General features: G+C 38.2%; 1 protein-coding gene across 1 annotated transcript; it reads left to right on the forward strand.

Moving 5' to 3' along the window:
* The first annotated feature begins 1,727 nt into the window (after window positions 1–1,727).
* LOC149166155 (uncharacterized) lies at window positions 1,728–20,558 on the forward strand. The gene is made up of 2 exons (XM_089432481.1): window positions 1,728–3,112; window positions 19,812–20,558. The coding sequence occupies exons 1-2, from the start codon at window positions 2,270–2,272 to the stop codon at window positions 20,295–20,297; spliced, it is 1,329 nt and encodes a 442-aa protein (XP_089288607.1). The 5' UTR covers window positions 1,728–2,269; the 3' UTR covers window positions 20,298–20,558.
* Window positions 20,559–22,817: the final 2,259 nt, after the last annotated feature.

Raw genomic sequence — 22,817 nt, forward strand, 5'->3', positions numbered from 1 at the left:
TTGAAAAACAAATATTTGTTTTTCAAAGTTAAACATTGTAAGTTGCATTGGTCAACGCTAAACTAATAGTTAAACTAATAATAATCAACATGCAAATCAATTGCCAAGTCAAAGAATAAGGACACTATGGAAAGATGCCCAGTGTCAATGAATTATTTATATAATGAAAATGATAAAACACTCAAGAGAAATGCTCAGTAAGTGAAACTTGTCATAGGAAAATGTGCCAAGATGGTTAGAACTCATCAATAAATTATTCATCCATATGCCATGTTATAAAAGTGTTCCACTACCTAAAAGAATGCTAAGTTGAGAAATGTGCCAACCTTTCCAATAAACAAATAATGCATTGCATGTCATGGCATAAAAGTGCTGGAGTAACATAAAATAGTGCTAAGTTGAGAAATGTGCCAACCTCTCCAATAAACAAATAATGCATTGCATGTTTTGAAGATTGTGCCGAAAAAGAGATGCACCTCTAGCAAGGTTCAACTAAATCCAAATAACCACTCCAAATGTAGAAATGAAGCATATAAATGAGGAGTTGTCTAACGAGGCGGAAGATGGCCGAAATCTGGCCAATTTTTTTTCAAAAAATCTTGTAGAGGCAGTGTTTCAATCATGTTTTTAATGGTGAAAATGGATTCAGCACCATCAAAAACGTCTAGAACACCTAAAATTTTAAAGTTTAACAACTATAAGTTGGATTTACAAAATTCTTGTCGGATTTTCTCTAAATATGAGCAGAATTTCTGTAACTTTCCGGGCAACTCCTCCACCTCGTCAGACTACACATATAAATAAAATGTAAGAACATAAATATAAATCACATCTTGACTAGATGAATTTCATCTAATCATTCATATCATTTACTTTTCAAAATTAATAATATACCTTTACTAATTTTATATTAAATTTTTTGATTATATGTTATTAATTTTTTTTATCAATGTACCTAATTTAATTTATAGATGATTTATTTATTTAATTTTTTTTTTCACGACATTTTTTTGGTTAATTTTAACCAAAATTGAGGCAAAAAATTATAAAAAATGAATAAAATTATAAAAAATGAACTTAAATGGTTTAATTTGTAAAATTCAAATGCCATGGTTTAATTTGTAAAATTTAAATGCCATGAAATTTTCTGATGTTAAATCCATTTATGCATTATAAAATATATTCTAAATAACAAAAAAATCGCATATTTTTATATAAATTACACTATCACATTTAAAAATATTTATTAATTTTATATTAGCATTTTTAATAATATATTATATGTATCGATTATATTTTTATTAATTTTATATTAATTTTTTTAATTATATATTATATGTACTGATTTAATATTTGTTTAAACGATATCCAATATAAAATTTTCTAAAACATCATCACTAATAAAATCCAACATTAGCTTATTAAATGGAGACCCCAAAATTTCCATAAATTGAGAAGATGTCCATAGAATAAAAGCCTACTAATTTATCACTGCTACGCGAAATGCGGGTACGCGATCGGAAGTTTGATGCCCAGGTCCGTAAAATGCGGGCGGGTAATTACACATCTTTGGATTCTCATTTATTAATTTTGTAGAAGCTAGATGTTGGTGAGGGTTTTTTAAGCGGAAGGGTTTAGTACACTGCTCCGTTATTGCTGAGAACTATTCATACTGGCTGCGTTTAGTGTTGTCATCTTTTCGCGCTGCTCTTTGTTGGTTTTCCTGATAGTGACCTTAGGCCTAAGGGTTTAGTAGATTACCCTAAGGGTTTAGTAGACTACTCTGTTATTGCTGAGGACTATTCATACAAAAGCTGGTTGTGTTTTAGTGTTTTCATCTTTTCACTCTGCTCTTTGTTGGTTTTCTTGATAGTGACCTTAAGCCTAAGGGTTTAATAGACTACTCTGTTATTGCTGAGGACTATTCATAGCAAAAGCTGGTTGTGTTTAGCGTTTTCATCTTTTCACGCTGCTCTTTGTTGGTTTTCCTGATAGTGACATTAAGCCTAAGGGTTTAGTAGACTATGTTATTGCTGAGGACTATTTATAGCAAAAACTAGTTGTGTTTAGTGTTTTCCTCTTTTCAGGCTGCCCTTTGCTGGTTTTCCTGCTAGTGACCTTAAACCTAAGGGTTTAGTATACTACTCTGTTATTGCTGAGGACTATTCATAGCAAAAGCTGGTTGTGTTTGGTGTTTTCATTTTTTCACGTTGCTCTGTGTTGGTTATCCTGATAGTGATCTCTTCAAGGTAGGCATCTTGGTGGCCCTATGGCTGAGGAAAGTAACATTGTTCTCCCCTCTGACACTGCTGGAAATGCTGAGGAAAGTAACATTGTTACCCCCTCAGAAACCCCTGGAATTGGAACAGAAGATGTGAAGACTGTTACAGAAGAGGGTGACAGCGGTCAGACGGCCAAGAGAAGCAGGGAAGAAAAAGAAGAAGATGCAGAACACATCGAAGGGGATGGCAATGGCCCCTCAAAGAAAGCTAGGTTGGACAGTGAGGAAAATGGAGAGGAGGAGGCTGTAATGGCGGATGTGGGTCCCGGAGAAGAAAAAGAAGGTGCAGAAAAGGATGATGGCCTGGAGAAAGGAGGAGAAGGTGATGATGCTGGTCAAGCGAATGAGGGCGGCAATGGCAATGGCCCCTCAAAGAAAGCTAGGTTGGACACTGAGAAAAATGGAGAGGAGGAGGCTGTAATGGCGGATGTGGGTCCCGGAGAAGAAAAGGAAGGTGCAGAAAAGGATGATGGCCTGGAGAAAGGAGGAGAAGGTGACGATACGAACGAGGGCGGCGATGGCAATGGCCCCTCAAAGAAAGCTAGATTGGACACTGAGAAAAATGGAGAGGAGGAGGCTGTAATGGCGGATGTGGGTCCCGGAGAAGAAAAAGAAGGTGCAGAAAAGGATGATGGCCTGGAGAAAGGAGGAGAAGGTGACGATGCTGGTCAAGCGAACGAGGGCGGCGATGGTGGCGAGGCTGAAAAAGAGGAGGAGAAGAAAGTGGGTCCTGTGAAGCTTGGTCCGAAGATCTTCAACACCTCCGTGGAGATGTTCGACTACTTCTACAAGTTTCTGCATCACTGGCCACTTAATGTCAGTGTCAATAAGGTATTCCTTTTTACTATTCTGTATAAGTTTAATGTTTTATTTTAAGGGTAATCATCATCTTGCAAGGAAGACAGAGTTTATTGATCAGTAGACTATAAACTTGTATTTGTGTATATATAAGCATAATTGGAACTTACATACAAACTGTGTTTGTCCGTCTCTTTTTTTGGTAAGTGGCCCTTTTTTGTAAATGACCCTTTGTTAACGAATTGGGCTTTACCTTTGGCTCTCAGAAGTCGCTATCGAGCTCTATCCATTCTGTCAAATTCATCCAAAACTAATTCTTTGTCACAGGTTTTCCCCCTGTTTTTCTCAAATGGTCCTTTCTTGCTGATGATCCTTTCGCTAATGAATTGGGATTTTCCTTCGGCTTAGATACTGGGATTCTGGGTATCCATTCTGTCAAATTAATCTGGGGCTTGCACTTGGCCATTCAAGGTCGTTGGGTTTTCCACCCGCTTGCATCAACCAGTCGTGATTGTGGCGGTAATTAACATTATTGTTGCATTAACGAGGCTACCTGTTTCCTGAGGGTTTTGATCTAGGCAGCGAAAGTGGTTTAATTTAACCAGTTCATCCAGTATTTGTACATGGTCTCGTCTGTTGAAACATGCAATAGCTATGGGGTGTCCAGGTTGCAACAATTTTTCACCAGTTCTCAAATTTGGTCGATAACTCTTGGTTGCGCTAATGGGGTTACATGTTTTGTGGTTTTTTTTTTGAATCTGAGTTTCGGACACTGAAAATGCTTTAATTTAACTACAACTAGCTTGACAATATGCATATACAACTGTATGCAGATTGCTTAGGTAAATAATCATGCATATGACATTTAATGTAGATGCTATATGGCTCAGATGTTGCCATAAAAGGAAGCCTTTTTGGCTCTCTTATTTTAAGCAAACCATAGTAAACTTGAAGAACATGGTGGATAACTTTGAGAAATAAATTAAATATCATGTTAAGAAAATGAATCTTGCATTACTTTTAGTATCAAGTAATAGATCCCTTAATCAGGAAATCCAGGCTGCTATGCTAGTGGGGATTCTGTAATTTAGTAAATGAATGATACTGAGAATACCACTATTTAGTGATAGTTGAGACAGGCAGTTATTCAAGCAATTTATGTCAATTGCTTGCCTCCTCCAACCATAACAGCTTTGTATCAGAGACATACTGAAGATGGAGGAGGTGGTCATTAACTTGAAGTGTCACCATGGGTCTGTGCTTGTTCTATAGAGTTTGAGGCTTGACCCTTTGTACATAACATGTTCAACATATATAAGACGTGCTTATTTATTGCCTTATTTGACCATGCACATGTGTGTGTAGCATATGTCTGTTCTTTTCATATTCCTTTGTTTCCTTCATCTTATTTTGAAAGTGCAACCTGAAGAAATACTTACTTGAGGGGATTTCCCATATTATACTGCAACTGCCAACTTATAGTTAATATGGGAGATTACAGAGTTACAATCATAGCTGAAAAATTTGCTGAGTTTCCTGAGGTCTATATAGGCAAAATTGTTTTTGGCCATGCTGCCAAGTCAAGCTATTTTGGTCCAAATCTCTGTTCATGAGTCAAACTTGCCAGAAGTGAGTCAGATTTACAAATACTTACGAGTAACTCGTGAGTAACTTGTCTGTTGTTTTTGTATTTCCTTGTTTCCTTCGTCTTATTTTGGAAGTGCAACCTGCAGAAATATGTACTTGAGGGAATTTCCCACATTATACTTCCACTGCCAACTGATAGTTAAGATGGGATATAACAGAGTTACGATCATAGTTGATAAATTTGCTGAGTCTTCTGAGGTCTATATGGTCAAAACTGTTTTTGGCCATGCTGAAAAGTTAATTTGGTCCCAAGTCTCTGTCAGTGAGTCAAGCTTGCCAGAAGTGACTCAATTCCATAAATACTTACTGGTTAGACTGTAACTCGTGAGTAACTTGCAGGTTATTCACTGCTTGTGAATGGAAAACTGGCTGGGATAAAATATAAATGGAAAAAGGGAAAAGGAACACCCTCATTTGAACAATTTTTCTTCTGATTTCTTTCCGAGTTAAAAAGTTAGGATCTTAGTTGATAAATTTGCTGAGTCTTCTGAGTTCTATTCAGTCAAAACTGTTTTTGGCCATGCTGACAAGTTAATTTGGTCCCAAGTCTCTGTCAGTGAGTCAAACTTGCCAGAAGTGAATCAGATCCATAAATACTTACTGCTTAGAGCCTTAGACTGTAACTCGTGAGTAACTTGCAGGTTATTCACTGTGTGTGAATGGAAAACTGGCTGGGATAAAATATAAATGCCAAAAGGGAAAAGGAACACCCTCATTTGAACAATTTATCTGTTGATTTATTTTCCGAGTTCAAGTCAAACTCTTACACTGACTTTTCTGAGTTGCTGGCTTCATTGAGTTTTTCAACACTGGCATGATTAGTGATAATTGTCAATGTAAAGCGTTCAATATTCTTAGCAAAAAATGTGGAGTAGACTGTAAAAGTGACAATTTATGACCATTTCTAATATCAATCTTTTGAATGTGTATTGTTCATAGAAACAATTTTCTATGCAGTGAGTCAAACTTGCCAGAAGTGTTTCAGATCCATAAATATTTACTGGTTAGACTGTAACTCGTGAGTAACTTGCAGGTTATTCACTGTGTGTGAATGGAAAACTAGCTGGGATAAAATATAAATGCCAATAGGGAAAAGGAGCACCCTCATTTGAACAATTTTTCTGTTGATTTTTTTTCCGAGTTCAAGTCAAACTCTTACACTGGCTTTGCTGAGTTGCTGGCTTCATTGAGTTTTTCAACACTGGTCATGATTAGTGATAATTGTCATTGTAAAGCGTTCAATATTCATAGCAAAAAAAGTGGAGTAGATTGTAAAAGTGACCATTTATGACCATTTCTAATATCAATCTTTTGAATGTGGTTTTCATAGAAACAATTTCCTATGATCCAGTTGATTCCAAAGAGATGTCCTATGAAGTAGCTATTCAATCCAATTAATTATGATTGTGGTCTGAACCGCTGAAGTTTAATTAAGGAGTTGCTTGTGTGGTAGAATTCACATGGTTGTGGAAAAAAGTAAGAATTTGCTAAGTACCTTTATGGGAACAAAGCATTTGAAATGTTTATGTATATCTCTCCTCCATGTTCGCAGAGTGATATAGCTAATTGGTGCAACTATTTGCTAGAAGGCAATGTCAGACTGGTTATCAAGAGCACATATAGAGCAAAGGAGACAGACATATTTTTAGGAAACGTGATAATATAAAATAATTTATTGATAAAATTGATGGAAGTTGATTCATCAACTATGACATCATATCCTATTTTTGCTTACTTTGTACAACCAAGGACATGGGTTTGTCCTATTAAGGGGCAGAGAGGTGTGGGAGTCCCAAGACAATTGTTTTGCCTCACACAAAGTTTACATGGGTTGTTGAATGACAAGAAAATGGTTAGGCAGTTGAAGATGAAGATGTTGTTTATTAATTTTCTAAGTTGAACTTTGGCCAGGGCCTTGAAGATCTGAGTCTAGTATGGAGGACAAGTCTCATGGAGAATAAGAAAAAGATGTGTTTGTTGATGTCAGTGAGAATTTTGTTTGGGGACATGCTTAGGGATTTTTTTTACAAGAAGTGATCACGTTGCAAAATAGATGCCAAAATGATTGAATATTTGATAGACTAGAACCTGTTTGATGGTAGACTGCATAGATGGTAGGTACAATGAGCACAAGTACAAGATATTAAAAAAATTGGTGGCATTTGATGAAAATGGAAGGGGGATTTTGCATGTCACTGTAATGTTTGTGGAACAACAAATGGTCAGATATGTGATCTACTGGATTCAGCCATTCTGCACCGTGTTGTGGAATGCTGTCAGTGATTGGTTGGTTCAAGGAATTCACTAGCTATCTCACAGTGGATGCACCCTCCTGAAGGCCATGATGACTTTGAAGAAGTACATGAAAGTTACAACTTGAAGCAAGATTGTCAGGAGAGAATCCAATCATGGCACTGGAGACTAGGATGCCTTGATGAAGAACTTGGGATATGCACCTGCAAATGGTCTGTTAAAGAGATGGATCATGGTACAGCATTTGTTGAGATACAAGAGAAAATTAAAAGTTGTCTCACCAACATCATATCAGGTTATGAGAAGTGGTTCCACCAACATTGTAGGTCAATGTTATGAATCAAATGTTAATTTTGGGAATTAAATGTAGAATTGAAGCCTGGGCCTTAATCACTAAGCATCTAGGATGACAATATTGAATTGTCTTTGTGTTGAGAGGTGCTTTCCACGGCCCAGTATGGAAGAGATTGTAATATCTGTCCTGTGCCCATCCTCTCTGTAACACTTATGTGGCCAAAAAAAGTATTTTATTATTTTCATCTGTTTAGGTTTATTGAAAGTAAAAGAAAATATTAATAACAATAAATAATTCAGACACATATAAACAAACTGTGGATTCATCTCAATTCTTGGATTCCTTTTGGTGCCTGATAGATCCAGAATTAAGATGGATCTATTCTGGTTTATTACAACCATATGTAAAGACATGAAGTGTGTTCCTCTTCTTTGCTTTTCTTTCACTGTTGGGCAGTGGCTTCCATGAAGTGAAAATGAATCTTCTGCTGGGCTTGATACTGTCCACAAGAGGTCTTCACCTCTTATCAAACTTGATTTTTCCTCTTTTCAGGCTCTCAGGGTCACTTATGCTCTAATACCATTACCGCGTCAGTTTTCAGAATATGCAAGTGAGATGGAACACGAGAATAGTTCATTCCAAGAGAATAGTTTCTCCTACAAATTCACTTCCTATCTGCTTGATTTCATATTGTTTAGTAACAGAGATTTATAGTGCTTTTTTTCTTTTCCAAATTGGAATGCTGATGTTTAGGATAGACCTCAACCTAAAATACCTTACTGCAGAAGTGAATTTTTTTTTAAGCAAACTAAGGCACTCACTCAATTAAGATGGGGATGTTTGATAACACATCTGGATTAAAGTAGGAGTCAGTGGTTCTGGTAACTAGGTTTTCCTCATCATAATGAGGCCAAATCGTGGCATAATTAATGCTCAGCACAAAGTTGTTCCAACTTGCTGTATATATATGCAAGTTTAAGAGTGGGCCTAATGGTTAAGAGCATGTGTTTCGTTCTAAGAGGTCACAGGTTCAAAACCGGAGGGGGTAGAGTATGTATGCCTTCGTAGACTTAACAGTCAAATTGCTATGTGGAGGTGGGTCCCTTGTCCCACAAACAAGGGGGTCTCGTACTCCAATTTGATGTCTTGCTTGGTCGTGACCTTAAAATTGGATAATAATAATAATAATATATTATTTATGGCGTGTGGGCCTAATGGTTAAGAGCATGTGTTTCCTTCTAAGAGGTCATAGGTTCAAAACCAGAGGGGGGTAGAGTATGTATGCCTTCGTAGAATTAGCAGTCAAATGGCTACGCAGAGGTGGGTCACTTGTCCCACAAACAAGGGGGTCTCATACACCAATTTGGTGTTTGGCTTGGCTTTGACCTTAAAATTAGATAATAATAATAATAATAATAATATATTATTTATGGCAGTTTGCTCCGCAGAAGTGAGCAGCAGCCTACTTATGCACTTATTAAACTATACCTAGCTTATAAACTAAGTTGCAGGAAACGTGGGTAGAGGAGGTGTTTCCCTACGGAAACGAAACGGAACAGAAACGCGTACTGTATGACCCAGAAACGCATTTCCGTCCTTACTGGCACGTTTCTCGAGGAGGAAACGTGGCCAGTATGGTTGGAAACACGTCTCTGGGCCATACGGCGGTGTTTCCCACGCAGGCTGATTTTTTTTTTTTAATTTTTATTATTAAGAATGGGATGTGGATGTAGAAAGTCCTCATTTGGATCTCTCTCTTGCTGCCCTGAATATTGAGGTCGAGCCTGGAAGTGGAATTGGCCCATCATCTTTTTCAACACCACCATCCACTGTTGAGCATTGTTCTGCTTAAAAGAATGTTCAATGAATTAATTCACATGGAGCAAACAGCTCAATGATAATACAAAGATATTTACAAGAATAGAAACATCAGGTTTCTATGTAGAATATCGAACAAACAGTTTCATCTAAGAAACTGCTAAAAGAATAAGAATAGAAACATCTAAAAGACTGAGCATTACTAAATAGAGATATAGAGATATATTCTAATACCCTCCCTTAATGCTCAATCTATTTACAACACCAATAGACCCGCGAAATTTTACAAATTTATCAGGACCAAGAGGCTTGGTAAAGATATCGGCGGGCTGCTCTGTGGTGGGAACATAGTGCAACTGAACTGAGCCGTCTTCAACCAACTGTCGAATGTAGTGGCAGTGAGTTTCCACATGCTTTGTTCGTTCATGAAAGACAGGATTCTTGGCAAGTTTGAGCACTCCTTGATTATCACAAAACAGAGAAGTAGGCCCTGTCTGAAAAACATGCATATCTGCAAGCATACGACGAAGCCAAACTGCCTCACAGGCTGCCTTAACTGCTCCCCGATACTCTGCTTCTGTTGAGGAGAGAGCCACAACTTGTTGCTTCTTACTAGTCCAAGTAACAGCTCCAGATCCTAGACTAAACACATACCCAGCTGTAGATTTACGGTCATCAACCGAACCGGCCCAGTCAGAGTCAGTGTAGCCACTGAGAGTAGAAGTGGAGCTGTGAGTATATAAGAGGCCACAATCAGAAGTACCACGCACATATCGTAGCACCCGCTTTGCTGCTATCCAATGATCAGCTTTAGGAGCTGACATAAAGCGAGAAATGTAGCTTACTGCAAAACTGATGTCAGGTCTGGTAGCAGTAAGATAGATGAGACTGCCCACTAACTGCCTGAATAAAGTTTCATCCACAAGAGGAGAGGATGACTGTGCTGAAAGTTTGAGCCCTGGTTCCATAGGAGTCGTGGCCGGTTTGCAATCCTGCATTCTGAACCTATCCACAAGATTTTTGGCATACTTGGACTGAGAAAGAAAGATCTGATTTTCAGTCTGCCATACTTCAACCCCCAGACAGTAATGAAGAAGTCCCAAGTCTGTCATCTCAAAAGTTCTGCATAGATCTTGTTTGATCCCATGGATCAAATGTGCAGAGCTGCCAGTAATGATAAGATCATCCACATAGACAACTACAAACAAGATATCATCATCAGTATGCTTGATATACAGGTTTGCATCAGATGGACTCCTCTGAAAACCTTGATTTGTCAGATACTGATCAATTTTTATGTACCAAGCCCGAGGAGCTTGTTTCAATCCATAGATGGCTTTAACTAACCGACACACTTTCTGTTCTTGACCAGCAACCTTGAATCCTGGAGGCTGCGTCATGTAGACTTCTTCTTGGAGATCACCATTTAGGAAAGCACTTTTTACATCCATCTGATGAACTTTCCAATTGAACTGAGCTGCTAGGGCAAGCACAAGCCTGATAGTACTCATCTTGGCTGTAGGAGCAAAAGTCTCCTCATAGTCGATGCCTTCCTGCTGTGAAAATCCTCGAGCCACAAGCCGAGCTTTATACTTGTCTAAGGTTCCATCAGCTTTGTATTTGACTTTATACACCCATTTGCAGCCTATGGGTTTTTTGTCTGCAGGAAGATCAGAAAGAGTCCATGTGTGATTTTTCTGAAGACTCTGAAATTCTGCTTGCATAGCCTTTTCCCACTCAGATATACCCTTAGCTTCTGAGTATGTTTGAGGCTCAAAAGTACTGTGAAGGTTAGCCATAAGAGCAAAATTGACTGTAGACTGTTGTCTGTTCTTATGCCTAGAAGTTCTACCTTCAAGGAGCTCATTATCCCGGAGATCACCTATGGTCTTAGCCCACCATTTTGGCCGAAGAGAAGAAGAACCAATATCAGGATTAGAGGGACCAATATCAGGAGGAAGAGAGGCAGGCTCAAGATCAATAGGGATAGCAAGAGGGGGATTAGCTTCTGGAGGAAGCTCAGATAGAGTAGTATCAAATCTGGATTCTACATCATCCCTCCCATCGGATGGACTGACTGGAAGAAGAACACTGTGAGGCGGATCCTCAGAACGCTGCTCAGAAGAAGAAGACTGAAAGAATCCTCTGTCTTCATCAAATACTACATCTCGACTGAAGCTAAGTCGACCAGTGGCTATATCTATCAGCCTATAAGCCTTGTGATGATCACTGTAACCTGTCATCATTAGTTTCTGACTTTTGGAATCCAACTTAGATCGCTTAGCAGATGGAACCCAAACATATGCAACTGAGCCAAAAACTTTGAGATGACTGATCTTAGGCTTACGACCAGACCACACTTCTTCAGGAGTCTTCCCTTTAACAGCCTGAGTAGGGGATCGGTTAAGAAGGTAAACAGCAGTAAATACTGCTTCAGCCCAGAATTTGTTTGGAACACTCCGGTGTTGTAACATGGAACGAGCCATTTCAACAACCGTGCGATTGCGACGCTCGACAACACTGTTCTGCTGGGGAGTGTAAGGTGTGGTGAATTGACGTTTGATGCCATGAATATCACAGAAGTTGGCAAAAGCTGAGGAACAAAATTCCCCCCCATTGTCGGTCCTAAGGGTCATGATATTACAACCAGATTCTTTTTCAACTAAAGTTTTAAACTTCTGAAAGGTACTAAGAGCATCAGATTTATTTTTTAAAAAATACACCCACATCTTTCGACTGAAGTCATCTACAATAAGTAAAAAGTATTTGCAAGCAGTTATAGAAGTTGTATTCATAGGACCACAAATATCAGCATGAAGTAACTGAAGTACCTGGGATGCGCGCCAAGATTCGCCATTTTTGAATGACGACCGATGTTGCTTTCCCGCTTGACAGGCGCTGCATACTCCCAACTGCTGAGTCTGAATATCAGGTAATCCTGACACAAGTCCCTCCCGAGAGAGCTGAGAGAGATACTGCATATTGAGATGCCCATATCGCTGATGCCATAGAGTACTGATGGGAGAGACACGAGCTGCTAGTGCCACTTCTGGAAAGTCACCGGTGTCAAGTAGCCTGTATAGGCCATGGTCCTCGAGGCCAGTAGCAACTGTCAGACTGGTCTCCCTGTCAATGATGGAACACTTGTGTGCACTGAACACAACATCAAGCTGAGGAGAATTCCTCATAATCTGACTGACAGAGAGCAGATTAATCTCCATACCAGGAACATAGTATACATTTAGAAATATGAGCGTGCGTCCACCAGACTGAATTTGAACTGTACCCCTGCCAGCAACAGTGTACTTTTCACCTCCACCAAATACAACTGAATCACTGAAAAGTGAAAAGTCAATAAACCAGTCACGCCTGTGAGAGAAGTGGCGTGATGCACCAGAATCAATGTACCATGCAGAGGAAGGAACATGTTCTGAAGACTTTTTAGCCATAAAGGCATAAAAGGCCGAATCTGTCTGCTCGGAATGTTCTGCAACATTCGCTGTCTGATGTGACGCTCCCTGTTTCTTTTGTTCAGCAGCAATCCTCTGCCTGCAGTCTTTCTTCATGTGACCGAACTTGTGACAGTAATTACACTGTACACTTTTCTTCCTATTAGGATCAAAACACTGAGATGATCCTCTCTGCTGAAAAGACTGAGAGGACTGATATTTTGTAGCAAATGCATTCTCCAAGGGCACTGATGCAGTACCACTACCAAACTGCTGTTTCCACCTATCTTGCTGCAGAAGTTTGGTACATAAATCTGAAAACTTCAGATCAACATTTGTGGTTGTAATGTTGAGTGTTTCAATGAAGTGTTCATAAGATTTTGGTAGACTCTTCAGGGTAATGACTACCATATCTTCTTCCTCCATGGTCCGACCAATGGCGTCGAGCTGATCTCGAATGTCTTTAATTTTGTTGAGATGTTCCTGTAAAGACATATGTTCATCCATCATGATGGAGAACAACTGATTTTTGAGAAAAAAAGCTCTGCTTTTATCAGATGTCTCATGCAATTCTTTCAACTGTTGCCAGATTTCAGCAGCTGTCTTGCCAGAAGGGATTTGTGGTAACTGATCATCAGCAATAGAGAGCTTGAGAAGCATAACAGCCTCTCGATTTCGATCATCAAATTTATCTTGATCGGTCCCGGCTGTACCTGGACGAAGCTCTGTGCCCAAAATGATTTGATCAAGACGCCTGTACTAAAAAATGGTCAGCAGTCTTTGTTTCCAAATGTTATAGTTGCTGCCATTAAACCGTTGATTTCCTTCTAACATCAGATTGGTAAGAGTGGCCATTTTTACAAAGAGAACAAATAAGACACACAAGGACAATGTAGATGACTGCTTATGCTGGTGAAGATTTAAAGAACAGACTGTCAGCTGTCTAAAACAATAGTAATACTGCTCATATAGTTCTGAGAATACAGTTTTCCACAAGAAAATGCAGGTCTACCATAAGAGTATGCAGATGTCACAGGTCTGAGTTTGTAATGAAGACTTCCAGGATCACAAAAAAAAAAAATTCCGCTGATTGATAACCCACTGCCGGCAACCAGAACCACAAATACAGCTAATATAAATGATGAGAAAAAAAAATTGGACCCACATATGCTGTCTCAGATTCACACTTCTGCTGAATGGTAACCCACTGTCAGCAAACACCACGGATATATATATATATATATACACGTCTCAGGTTTCAAAATGGCCCACACAACATCTCAGCTACAGGTCATATGTTTTTGAGAAAAGAACCACGTGAGCTATGCACGTTCCGTCTCAGCTATGACAAACCCACAGGTGAATATATAACCACGGATATGTGTTTTATAAACACGGGTTATGGTGCCGTCTCAGCGTTTACAATGAACCACGTATTTTTATCACACGCGGATGACAGGATACATTTTGACGTATTACAACAGGTTACGTATCAGTTTAAAAAGCACGGGTTTCAGATCAGAGTTTGACTGAGGCAATATAACGGCGTTTGCACAGGTCATAGCACACGCGTATATCCACGCGAATTACAGCATTGACAGCATTTGAGAATAACAGGTTTCAAATGTATCCACGGAATGAGCCACAGTTTGCAAATATATATTCACGGGTCGGCAGAATATATCCACGCGTTTCAAAAGAAATATATATTGACCACGGGTTTCAAATATCTATCCACGGGATTGAAATATCATGACCACGGGTTTCAAATCTATCCACGGAATGAACCACAGTTTGTAAATATATATTCACGGGTCGACAGAATATATCCACGGGTTTTTAAAAAAAATATATATTAGCCACGGGTTTCAATTATCAAGACGCCTGTAGTGATATCCTCCTCTTATCTCATAGCATAGCGGATAGCATTTCCATCTACGGGATTTTAGACAGAGTTTGAAATAAAAAACACGGGATTTGAAACCACGATTTTGCCTGCAGATCGAATTTTCAAACCACGACTCTGACTTTCAAGAATGAGTTTTGAGGGAAAACACCTGGATCACGATTGCTGAGGAATTCCACGTTGTGGTCGAGTAGCCGCCAGGCGAAGACGAAGATAGCCGGATTCCGCTCCCATGAAAACAGTCACCGCCCCAAAGTTATTTTCTTAATAAAAAGATCATGCAAGGGAAGAATTCATTTCTGTATCGAGATGGACGACTGTAAGCTTTTATCACAGCGAGCAAAGCCGAGGCTAAGACTCAGTGAAGGCTGCCTGGCTTACAGAGGGCTCGACCTTAGAAAGAACTCAAGAGATTGCGATGCAGATAGAATTACTGTTTCAAGAAGAATCTCTTAACCTTGCTCTGATACCATAAAAGAATGTTCAATGAATTAATTCACATGGAGCAAACAGCTCAATGATAATACAAAGATATTTACAAGAATAGAAACATCAGGTTTCTATGTAGAATATCGAACAAACAGTTTCATCTAAGAAACTGCTAAAAGAATAAGAATAGAAACATCTAAAAGACTGAGCATTACTAAATAGAGATATAGAGATATATTCTAATACTGCTTCTATTTTTGATGAGAATTATGATGATGAGGATTAGTCTTTTGTCTCTATAGTTCTTGCAGCCTTATAGTCTTTTTTGTACTTGCAGCCTCATATATTAATATAAATAAAGGCTGATTATGAGATTTGGATATATAATAAAGGTTGCTTTTGGATATTCCGATATTTTTATTTTCATTATGTGATCATTCATGAGTAAATGTGATGTAAATTTAATCACAATGTTTAAATGTAATAAATTATAATGTATCATGTATGCTTTATGATTGGACATATATATATATTTAAATATTTTTAATATATATATATATATATATATATATATTCGCGTTTCCCCGTTTCCAAAATTTGGGGAGGTTGTGTTTCGTACCCTTGCCCATTTCGGAAACTCGTACCCGTTTCCCCGTTTCGTGCAACCTTGCTCTCATCCAAATGGATTCTGGCAGCATCTATGGCAAGGAGGAACGCTTCTCCCGTTGGACTTCACACCCCCAAAGTGAATGCTGCGCAGTCTTTTGGATTCCCATAGGCAGGCGCTGTTGCTATATGTCAGGGCAAGAGTGCTCCTCTGCATTCCCTCTTTCAAAAATATTGTAAGCTGATCCCAAAACAAATACCTCCTAAGAAAAGAAAATCCGTTTTCAGGGCAGTTGAATTCTAGCAAAAGCTGACAGCACCCCCTGCTTTATATATCCCTTCAAAAGAGGAATGCATATAAAAAAGGTTCTGATATACAGATTCAATGCGCTATAGCCAACATCTGCAGCTCCCAGAAAGCGAATTGATTCAAATTTCAAACTGGACAGAAGTATATATGGTAAATTTCTATTCAATAGGATTTTGTATTGCTTATTTTCTAAACTCAGAAAACCATATAAAAGCCATGATTAAGGGGCAGTGCCAGGCTCTTCTCTAATCCATGGTTTCGCAGATTCATCAATGATTATCTTCTCAACCCCACACTACTATCTTCAACCCCAGTGTGGGTGATATTGCAGAACCTACAACTTTACCTGTGGGAAGAAGAGGATTTTCCAAGAAATTCAAAATAATGTAAGCAAGTATATCAAGTCGGATCCAAGTCAAAAGAGGACATGGGCATTTTTACCTATGCCAGGATATACATATAATTGGACACAAGTAAGATTTACCAAATAAGATTATCATAGACCACAAAAAATTAGACTTCGATAACGCAGGTGCCTTCAGAGAGGCATAATTTGTATGAAGGCAGGCCATCTGAAAGAAGTGAAAAGAATTAATTAGCAGACTGAAGATCACCTCCAATCCATTCCAAAAGAGCGTTAAGATAGATTTCAAAAGGTTAACTCTAGAAAGAAAGAGCTTGGGTGGGCAGTGAGCGGGGTGAACACCCCAGTTGACAGGGCCTTGAACAAACAAAGAAGAACCATCTGAAGACACCCAGTTACAAAATCCTGTAACTTGGGAAGAAGATCATTGCAAGGAGAATCTGACTCTTGATTAGTTGGCAAAGCCAAGGAGCTCCTAATCCCAATTTTCTTTGTACAAGAAAAGATTGAACAGGCAATCTTTACAATTTCATAATAGGGCATTGACCATTTCTACAATTTAATAATAGGGCACTGACTATCTCTGACAGATGGCTAAGGATCAAATCATCCCAAATACCAGGCCAGTATATGCATTATCTATTTATGAACAGCTTTATCATATTCAGTTTAGAGCAACAATTTTGGTTGTTAGCTTATAATATTTAATTCATTTCAAGGCAAAGCCTAGCCACATCTGTGGTCTCATTAGATAATGCATTATATAATGCACAATAATGCTCAGGGCCTTTGCTATTGCCTCAACGAAGACTTTGAGGAACTTTCCCAAGATGGGAAAATACTGAAAACTTCATTTCATGTCAATATGAATTTATAACTGCTCATTTATAAGCAAGGTTGCACGAAACGGGGAAACGGGTACGAGTTTCCGAAACAGGCACGGGTACGAAACCTGACCTCCCCAAATTTTGGAAATGGGGAAACGCGAATATATATATTAAAAATATTTAAATATATATGTATCCAATCATAAAGCATATATGATACATTATAATCTATTACATTTAAACATTATGATTAAATTTACATCACATTTACTCATGAATGATCACATAATGAAAATAAAAATATCGGAATATCCAAAAGCAACCTTTATTATATATCCAAATCTCATAATCAGCGTTTATTTATATAAATATATGAGGTTGCAAGTACAAAAAAGACTATAATGCTGCAAGAACTATAGAGACAAAAGACTAATCCTCATCAAAAATAGAAGCAGAACAATGCTCAACAGTGGATGGTGGTGCTGAAAAAAATGATGGGCCAATTCCACTTCCAGGCTCGAGCTCAATATACAGGGCAGCAAGAGAGAGATCCAAGTCAGGACTTTCTGCATCCACATCCCATTCTTAAAAATAAAAAAAATAATAAAATAAAAAAAATCACCCTGCGTGGGGAAACGCCGCTATATGGCCCAGAAACACATTTCCGGCCGTACTGGTCACATTTCCTCCTCTAGAAACGTGCCAGTATGGCCGGAAATGCCTTTCTGGGTCGTACCGTACGCGTTTCTGCGTTTCCATTTCGTTTCCGTAGGGAAACACCTGCTCTGCCCACGTTTCCTGCAACTTAGGATGAGAGAGCCTTCCGTGCTCTCATGTTTTAGGAGTAGGATACTGATTCACTTACAGAAGCCAGGCCAGTGCCATAGAAGCATGCTAAGGCTGTTTGATACCAGAAAACCCTATCTTTGTTTTGGACCAGTCATCTATATCATAACCCCTGATCTATTAAGCACCAAGTAGGATGGGGAAAATCTGGGTGCAAACCTCTGTCTGTGTAAAGATTCAGGGGTTAAGATGGATTTAAGCGCTGTCTTTTTTTGGTTCTTTTTCTTTTAAATTTGTTGACCTGTTTTGGATCAGTCATCCATATCATAACCCCTGATCTATTAAGCACCAAGTGGGATGGGGAAAATTTGGGTGCAAACCTCTGTCTGTGTAAAGATTCAGGGGTTAAGATGGATTTAAGTGCTGTCTTTTTTTGGTTCTTTTTCTTTTAAATTTGTTGACCTTTTTAAAGTTATGGTAATTAATAAATGGAATATTTGGCTCCTATATATATATATATATGTCAATTTTTTTCCACTGTATTTTATTAATGTTAGACACACGAAACCTCTTCCCCCCAGGCTCTAGGGTGTACCTGGGCTATCTAAGTGCATTCAGGTTAATCTTTTAACTGTTAAATATGCCGTTTGGTATTTACATAGAGATGGGATGCCCTCTTTGTTGTTCTTGCTAATAGACAGTTTGGTATTTTACATCAGAGGCAAATTTATTCTGGAAATTTCCAATTCTTGTTCATGCTTTTACCGTGATGCAATATACTCACACAGGTTTGGTATATATATCATTGCATAGGGTTTAACTACTGTGATTTTGTTTTGGTTCTCGTATTCAACCAGATTCTAAATTTTTGAGATGCTTTGGGCTTGCTTGCTGCCATTGCAGATTGCTGTATTTTTGCGTCCCATTGACCTAATTTGGTCGTCTGTGGACATTAAAATAATTTCCTTCTTTATGCCTAAAACCAGCGATAAATAACTGTGATATTAAGAATTCTGTCCTTAAGATTTGATGTTGATATTTGAGCCCTTTGGTGTAAATGTTCGTTGTAGTCTTGTATTAGTTAGTCATATTTTCTTGGAACAAAATTTATTGGGCAACGATGATACTTCAATAAATTAGAACATAGTTATTAAGCATTCTGTCCTGGAGATTTGATGTTGATATTTGAGCCCTTTGGTGTAAATGTTCATTGTAGTCTTGTATTAGTTAGTCATATTTTCTTGGAACCAAATTTATTGGGCAACGATGATACTTCAATAAATTAGAACATGTTGAGGCTGGGGTCGCTAGATGGGAGATGTAACCAAGTATTTTAACATCCAAACTGGGAATTGAAATTCATACTTCTATGAGGAGTTTCCATACTAAAGTTTACGAGCTTCACTCAACTAAATTTGACTTCATAGGAGACCTTCTTTCTGGCTGAACAAAACCAGAAGACAGTTGCAACTTGGCAGTAGACAGTAGGAAGTCTAGTACATAGCCAAATCACACATTTTATTGGTTAAGTGGAGCGCTGTGTCGATAGCATTACTGCTTTTGCTTCAATTTAACTTTTGAGTTTTGACAATTGAAACATTAACAGTCACAGATTTTGTGAAGTAGATAAACACAATGATGACTCTACTTACAAGTTATATTCATTAAGTTACCCTCTGCAATATAGTGATTCTCTTCAAATTTGATCTACAAGCTAGGTTGCAGAGAAAAATGTATCGCTGATCCCATTACCCACAAATATCCGTTATTTTAAATGCGTACTAGCATAAGAATGTTGCCAATAATAGGGTGATGAATTTTTTATTTTTTTTGGGAATGGTTGGCTTCCGATATGATTATACTGCAGTATTGCTGGTTCATTTTTGCAAAAGGACTTGCATATTTTTGTGCATGGTGGTTTTGTTGCTCCTTTCTCTTTTTGTAGTATAAGAGTGCTTGATTTCTTTTACTCATTAGAACATTTGAACTGGATTATCTTGCATACACATTCTGATGCTCATGCTGGAACTTCCTTTTTGCAGTATGAACACATGGTCTTGTTGGATTTGCTCATCAAGGGTCACCATGAACCAGACAAGAAAGTTGGCCCCGGCGTTGAAGCATTTCAGGTTAAAGTTCATCCAATGTGGCAGAGTCGGTGTTACTGTTTGGTTAGGAAGGATGGGACTGTTGATGATTTCAGTTATCGCAAGTGTGTTGATAGCTTACTTCCTTTGCCAGAAAATATGAAAGTATCTGGTAAGGGGAATTTTGCTTCAAATGATAGAAGGAACCATAAGCAATCCAAACAAGGCCACCAAGGTGGCTGGGGTGGTGGAAGAGGTGGAGGTGGAGGTGGAGGTGGCAGTGGCTGGGGTGGCCGAAAAGGTAGAGGTGGAGGTGGAGGTGGAGGTGGCTGGGGTGGCAGAAAAGGTGGAGGTGGAGGTGGAAGTGGATGGGGTGGTGGAAGAGGTGGTGGTGGTGGTGGTAGTCGTGGCCAGGGTCGTGCAAAAGCCACCCCTTCGTAGTGAGATGATAGTAGAGTCAAATAATCACAAACTCTCTTTGATGCTAATTCTAAAGCTTCTCTCCTTAGAAATGTGTAGAGAGAATCTCAAATGAAAAGTACTGCATGTTAAGGCAGGTCTGGTATTTATGAAGTTGACAGTTTTGAGGTATTATGTGTTAGTAACGGCTGTCTCTTTCAAACAGGTTGCTGAACTTATTGGTTTACTATAATTTATATTCCAAATAATTTTTTTGATGAGGTAAATTGTTATTTACAGAAAGTGTTTTGTTTTGCATTTTGTTTGGATAATATTATATTGCAACTAGATTTTAGTGACCTATTTAATTTTGAATTGAGTAATCTGGACTCTAGTGTAATCTATCCCTTGAGTCGAGAGTTTACCTGAGGAATGCATTGGGAGAGTTTAAGTGTTTCAACAGAACTATTTCTTAGACTCTTATCTGGGGATTTGTATTTTTACCTGTGGTTATTTTTTATTGATTGTTCGGGGATATGTACTTTTACCTATGGTTATTTTTTATTTATTGCTCAGGGATGTGTTTTTACATATGGCTATTCTTTATTTATTGCCTTTTGTTTATCATCTATGTTGTCCTTTTTCTCTGAAAGTAAACACACAATCAGAAAGTGTTTGTTATGCTATGGACCATGGTAGATATAATTTCCATCATATATTATTTTCACAAATGTGCAATCAGTTTACATGGAAATTGTCTCTGGTATCACCAGAATTTGGGAATGCAGACTTGCATTTTCTAGAACTGACAGCCGGACACACCTAAGATAATGCTGGTTGTGTTTTCACCATGCTCCCTGTCACATTACTCTGGGGCCATTCAAATATATTATAATAGTTGCATTAATCCAAAATGTATTAGAAGAGTTGCTTAATGTCTTCAACCAGTCGTTATTTACAGTGATATACCTCCAATAGAAGAAATTAGATATCAAGATTTAAAATAGATCTTTTGAATGATGTCTTCTTCCATAGCAGCTGCTTGATCTTGTACAAAGGAACCTACTGAAACTGGCTGGGATGCGGAGTCTCTCAGTGCTGCATACCCTGGTTTTTGCTCCAGCTCCAGATGCGACAGTTTCTCCTGCAGTTCTTTAATCCTATCTTCTTCCAGCATCTTCCTGTTACTATCTTCTCTTACTTCTAGATAACTATTTTCCCTTTTTACTTCTTCAATTTGGCATTCATTATCGTCATTTGTATTCTTGTAGCTTAAATCCCTTTCATGATTCTGCTCCCATTATTTTCTAAAAGTTTCCCACCTTCCCATAGCCAGAGCCTACATTCTCTGTCATGTCAATGGCATTCACATCACTGAATGGAGTCATGATTTCGGTGGTTGTGGCGATTAGCCATTAAATCAATTTCCAAAGTCTTGGAGAGTGTGTAACTGCTTAGAAGTTGCTAAAATGCAGAACATATACCCAAAGGAAAACTTCCAACGCTGAATGTACACCCAATAGTTGGGAAAAAGATTTGCAGATTTTACCGACAAAATGCTCAAAGAAACTCCTGGTTATGAGAATTTTCGAAAGCCCTCCAAAGGCATGATTGAGACTTGCAACAAGAATATAAATCCTTTACCTTGAAACAATAAATCAGAAAGCTTCAATCTTGATAGAATGAAATCTGTTAACAGTAAACATCTGTATTCGATGGCCACCCAGAGACTGGTTCTATTTATCAATACCTCTGTTTCCATGCAACCACCAGAGATTACAGTAATATGCCTCCGATAGAAGAAGTTAGATATCAAGATTTAAAATAAATCAATCCATGGTGCGCCGCATAAAACAGTCGGGGAAAATATTCTTTAGAACTTGTGTTTTATTGCTTTTTGTTTCAGTTATAGCTTTTCATTCATCATTTATATTGTTACACTATAAAAAAACTTTTTCTACTATGATTGATATCAAGTTCCATTAGGTTTTTGTTTTTTGTTTTTATTAATTTATTGTTTCCTCGTTTTGAACAGAAATGGTTACTTTTTCCTATTAAATGAAAAGGGAAGAGATGTGGCTGTTCTATCCAAGTTTTTAACATAACAAAACGAGGGAAAATTGTCCAAAAATTCTCAAAAAAAGTTTAAAAGATGCTGATGACTATTTTGCTTGTGTAAAGCTTTACATAATTACCAAGCACAAAATACAGTTTTAAAAAGCTATCAACAAATTTAAACTTTTTTACTGTCATACTTGCAATGGGCATTATTTTTTCCTACAATTGAGGATATAATAGAAGGGTCAACGCTTCTTGCATGCTCAGAGAGCTTTTTATTGGTATTTTCTTCCATGTCAGCTGCTTGATTTTGTACAAAGGAGCCCAGTGAAACTGCATGGGATGCAGAGATTCTCAGTGCTGCAAACCCTGGTTTTTGCTGCAGCTCCAGATGCCACATTTTCTCCTGCACTTCTTTAGTCCTATCTTCTTTCTTCCATCCTCTCCCTGTTACTTTCTTCTCTTACGTCTAGATATTATTATCAGTGTTGTGAAAATTGCGAT

The sequence above is a fragment of the Pinus tabuliformis genome, chromosome 5_1, assembly GCF_031772625.1.
Source record: "Pinus tabuliformis cultivar Carrire ecotype Pingquan chromosome 5_1, CPIR1, whole genome shotgun sequence".
In the NCBI taxonomy this organism is placed as follows: domain Eukaryota; kingdom Viridiplantae; phylum Streptophyta; class Pinopsida; order Pinales; family Pinaceae; genus Pinus; species Pinus tabuliformis.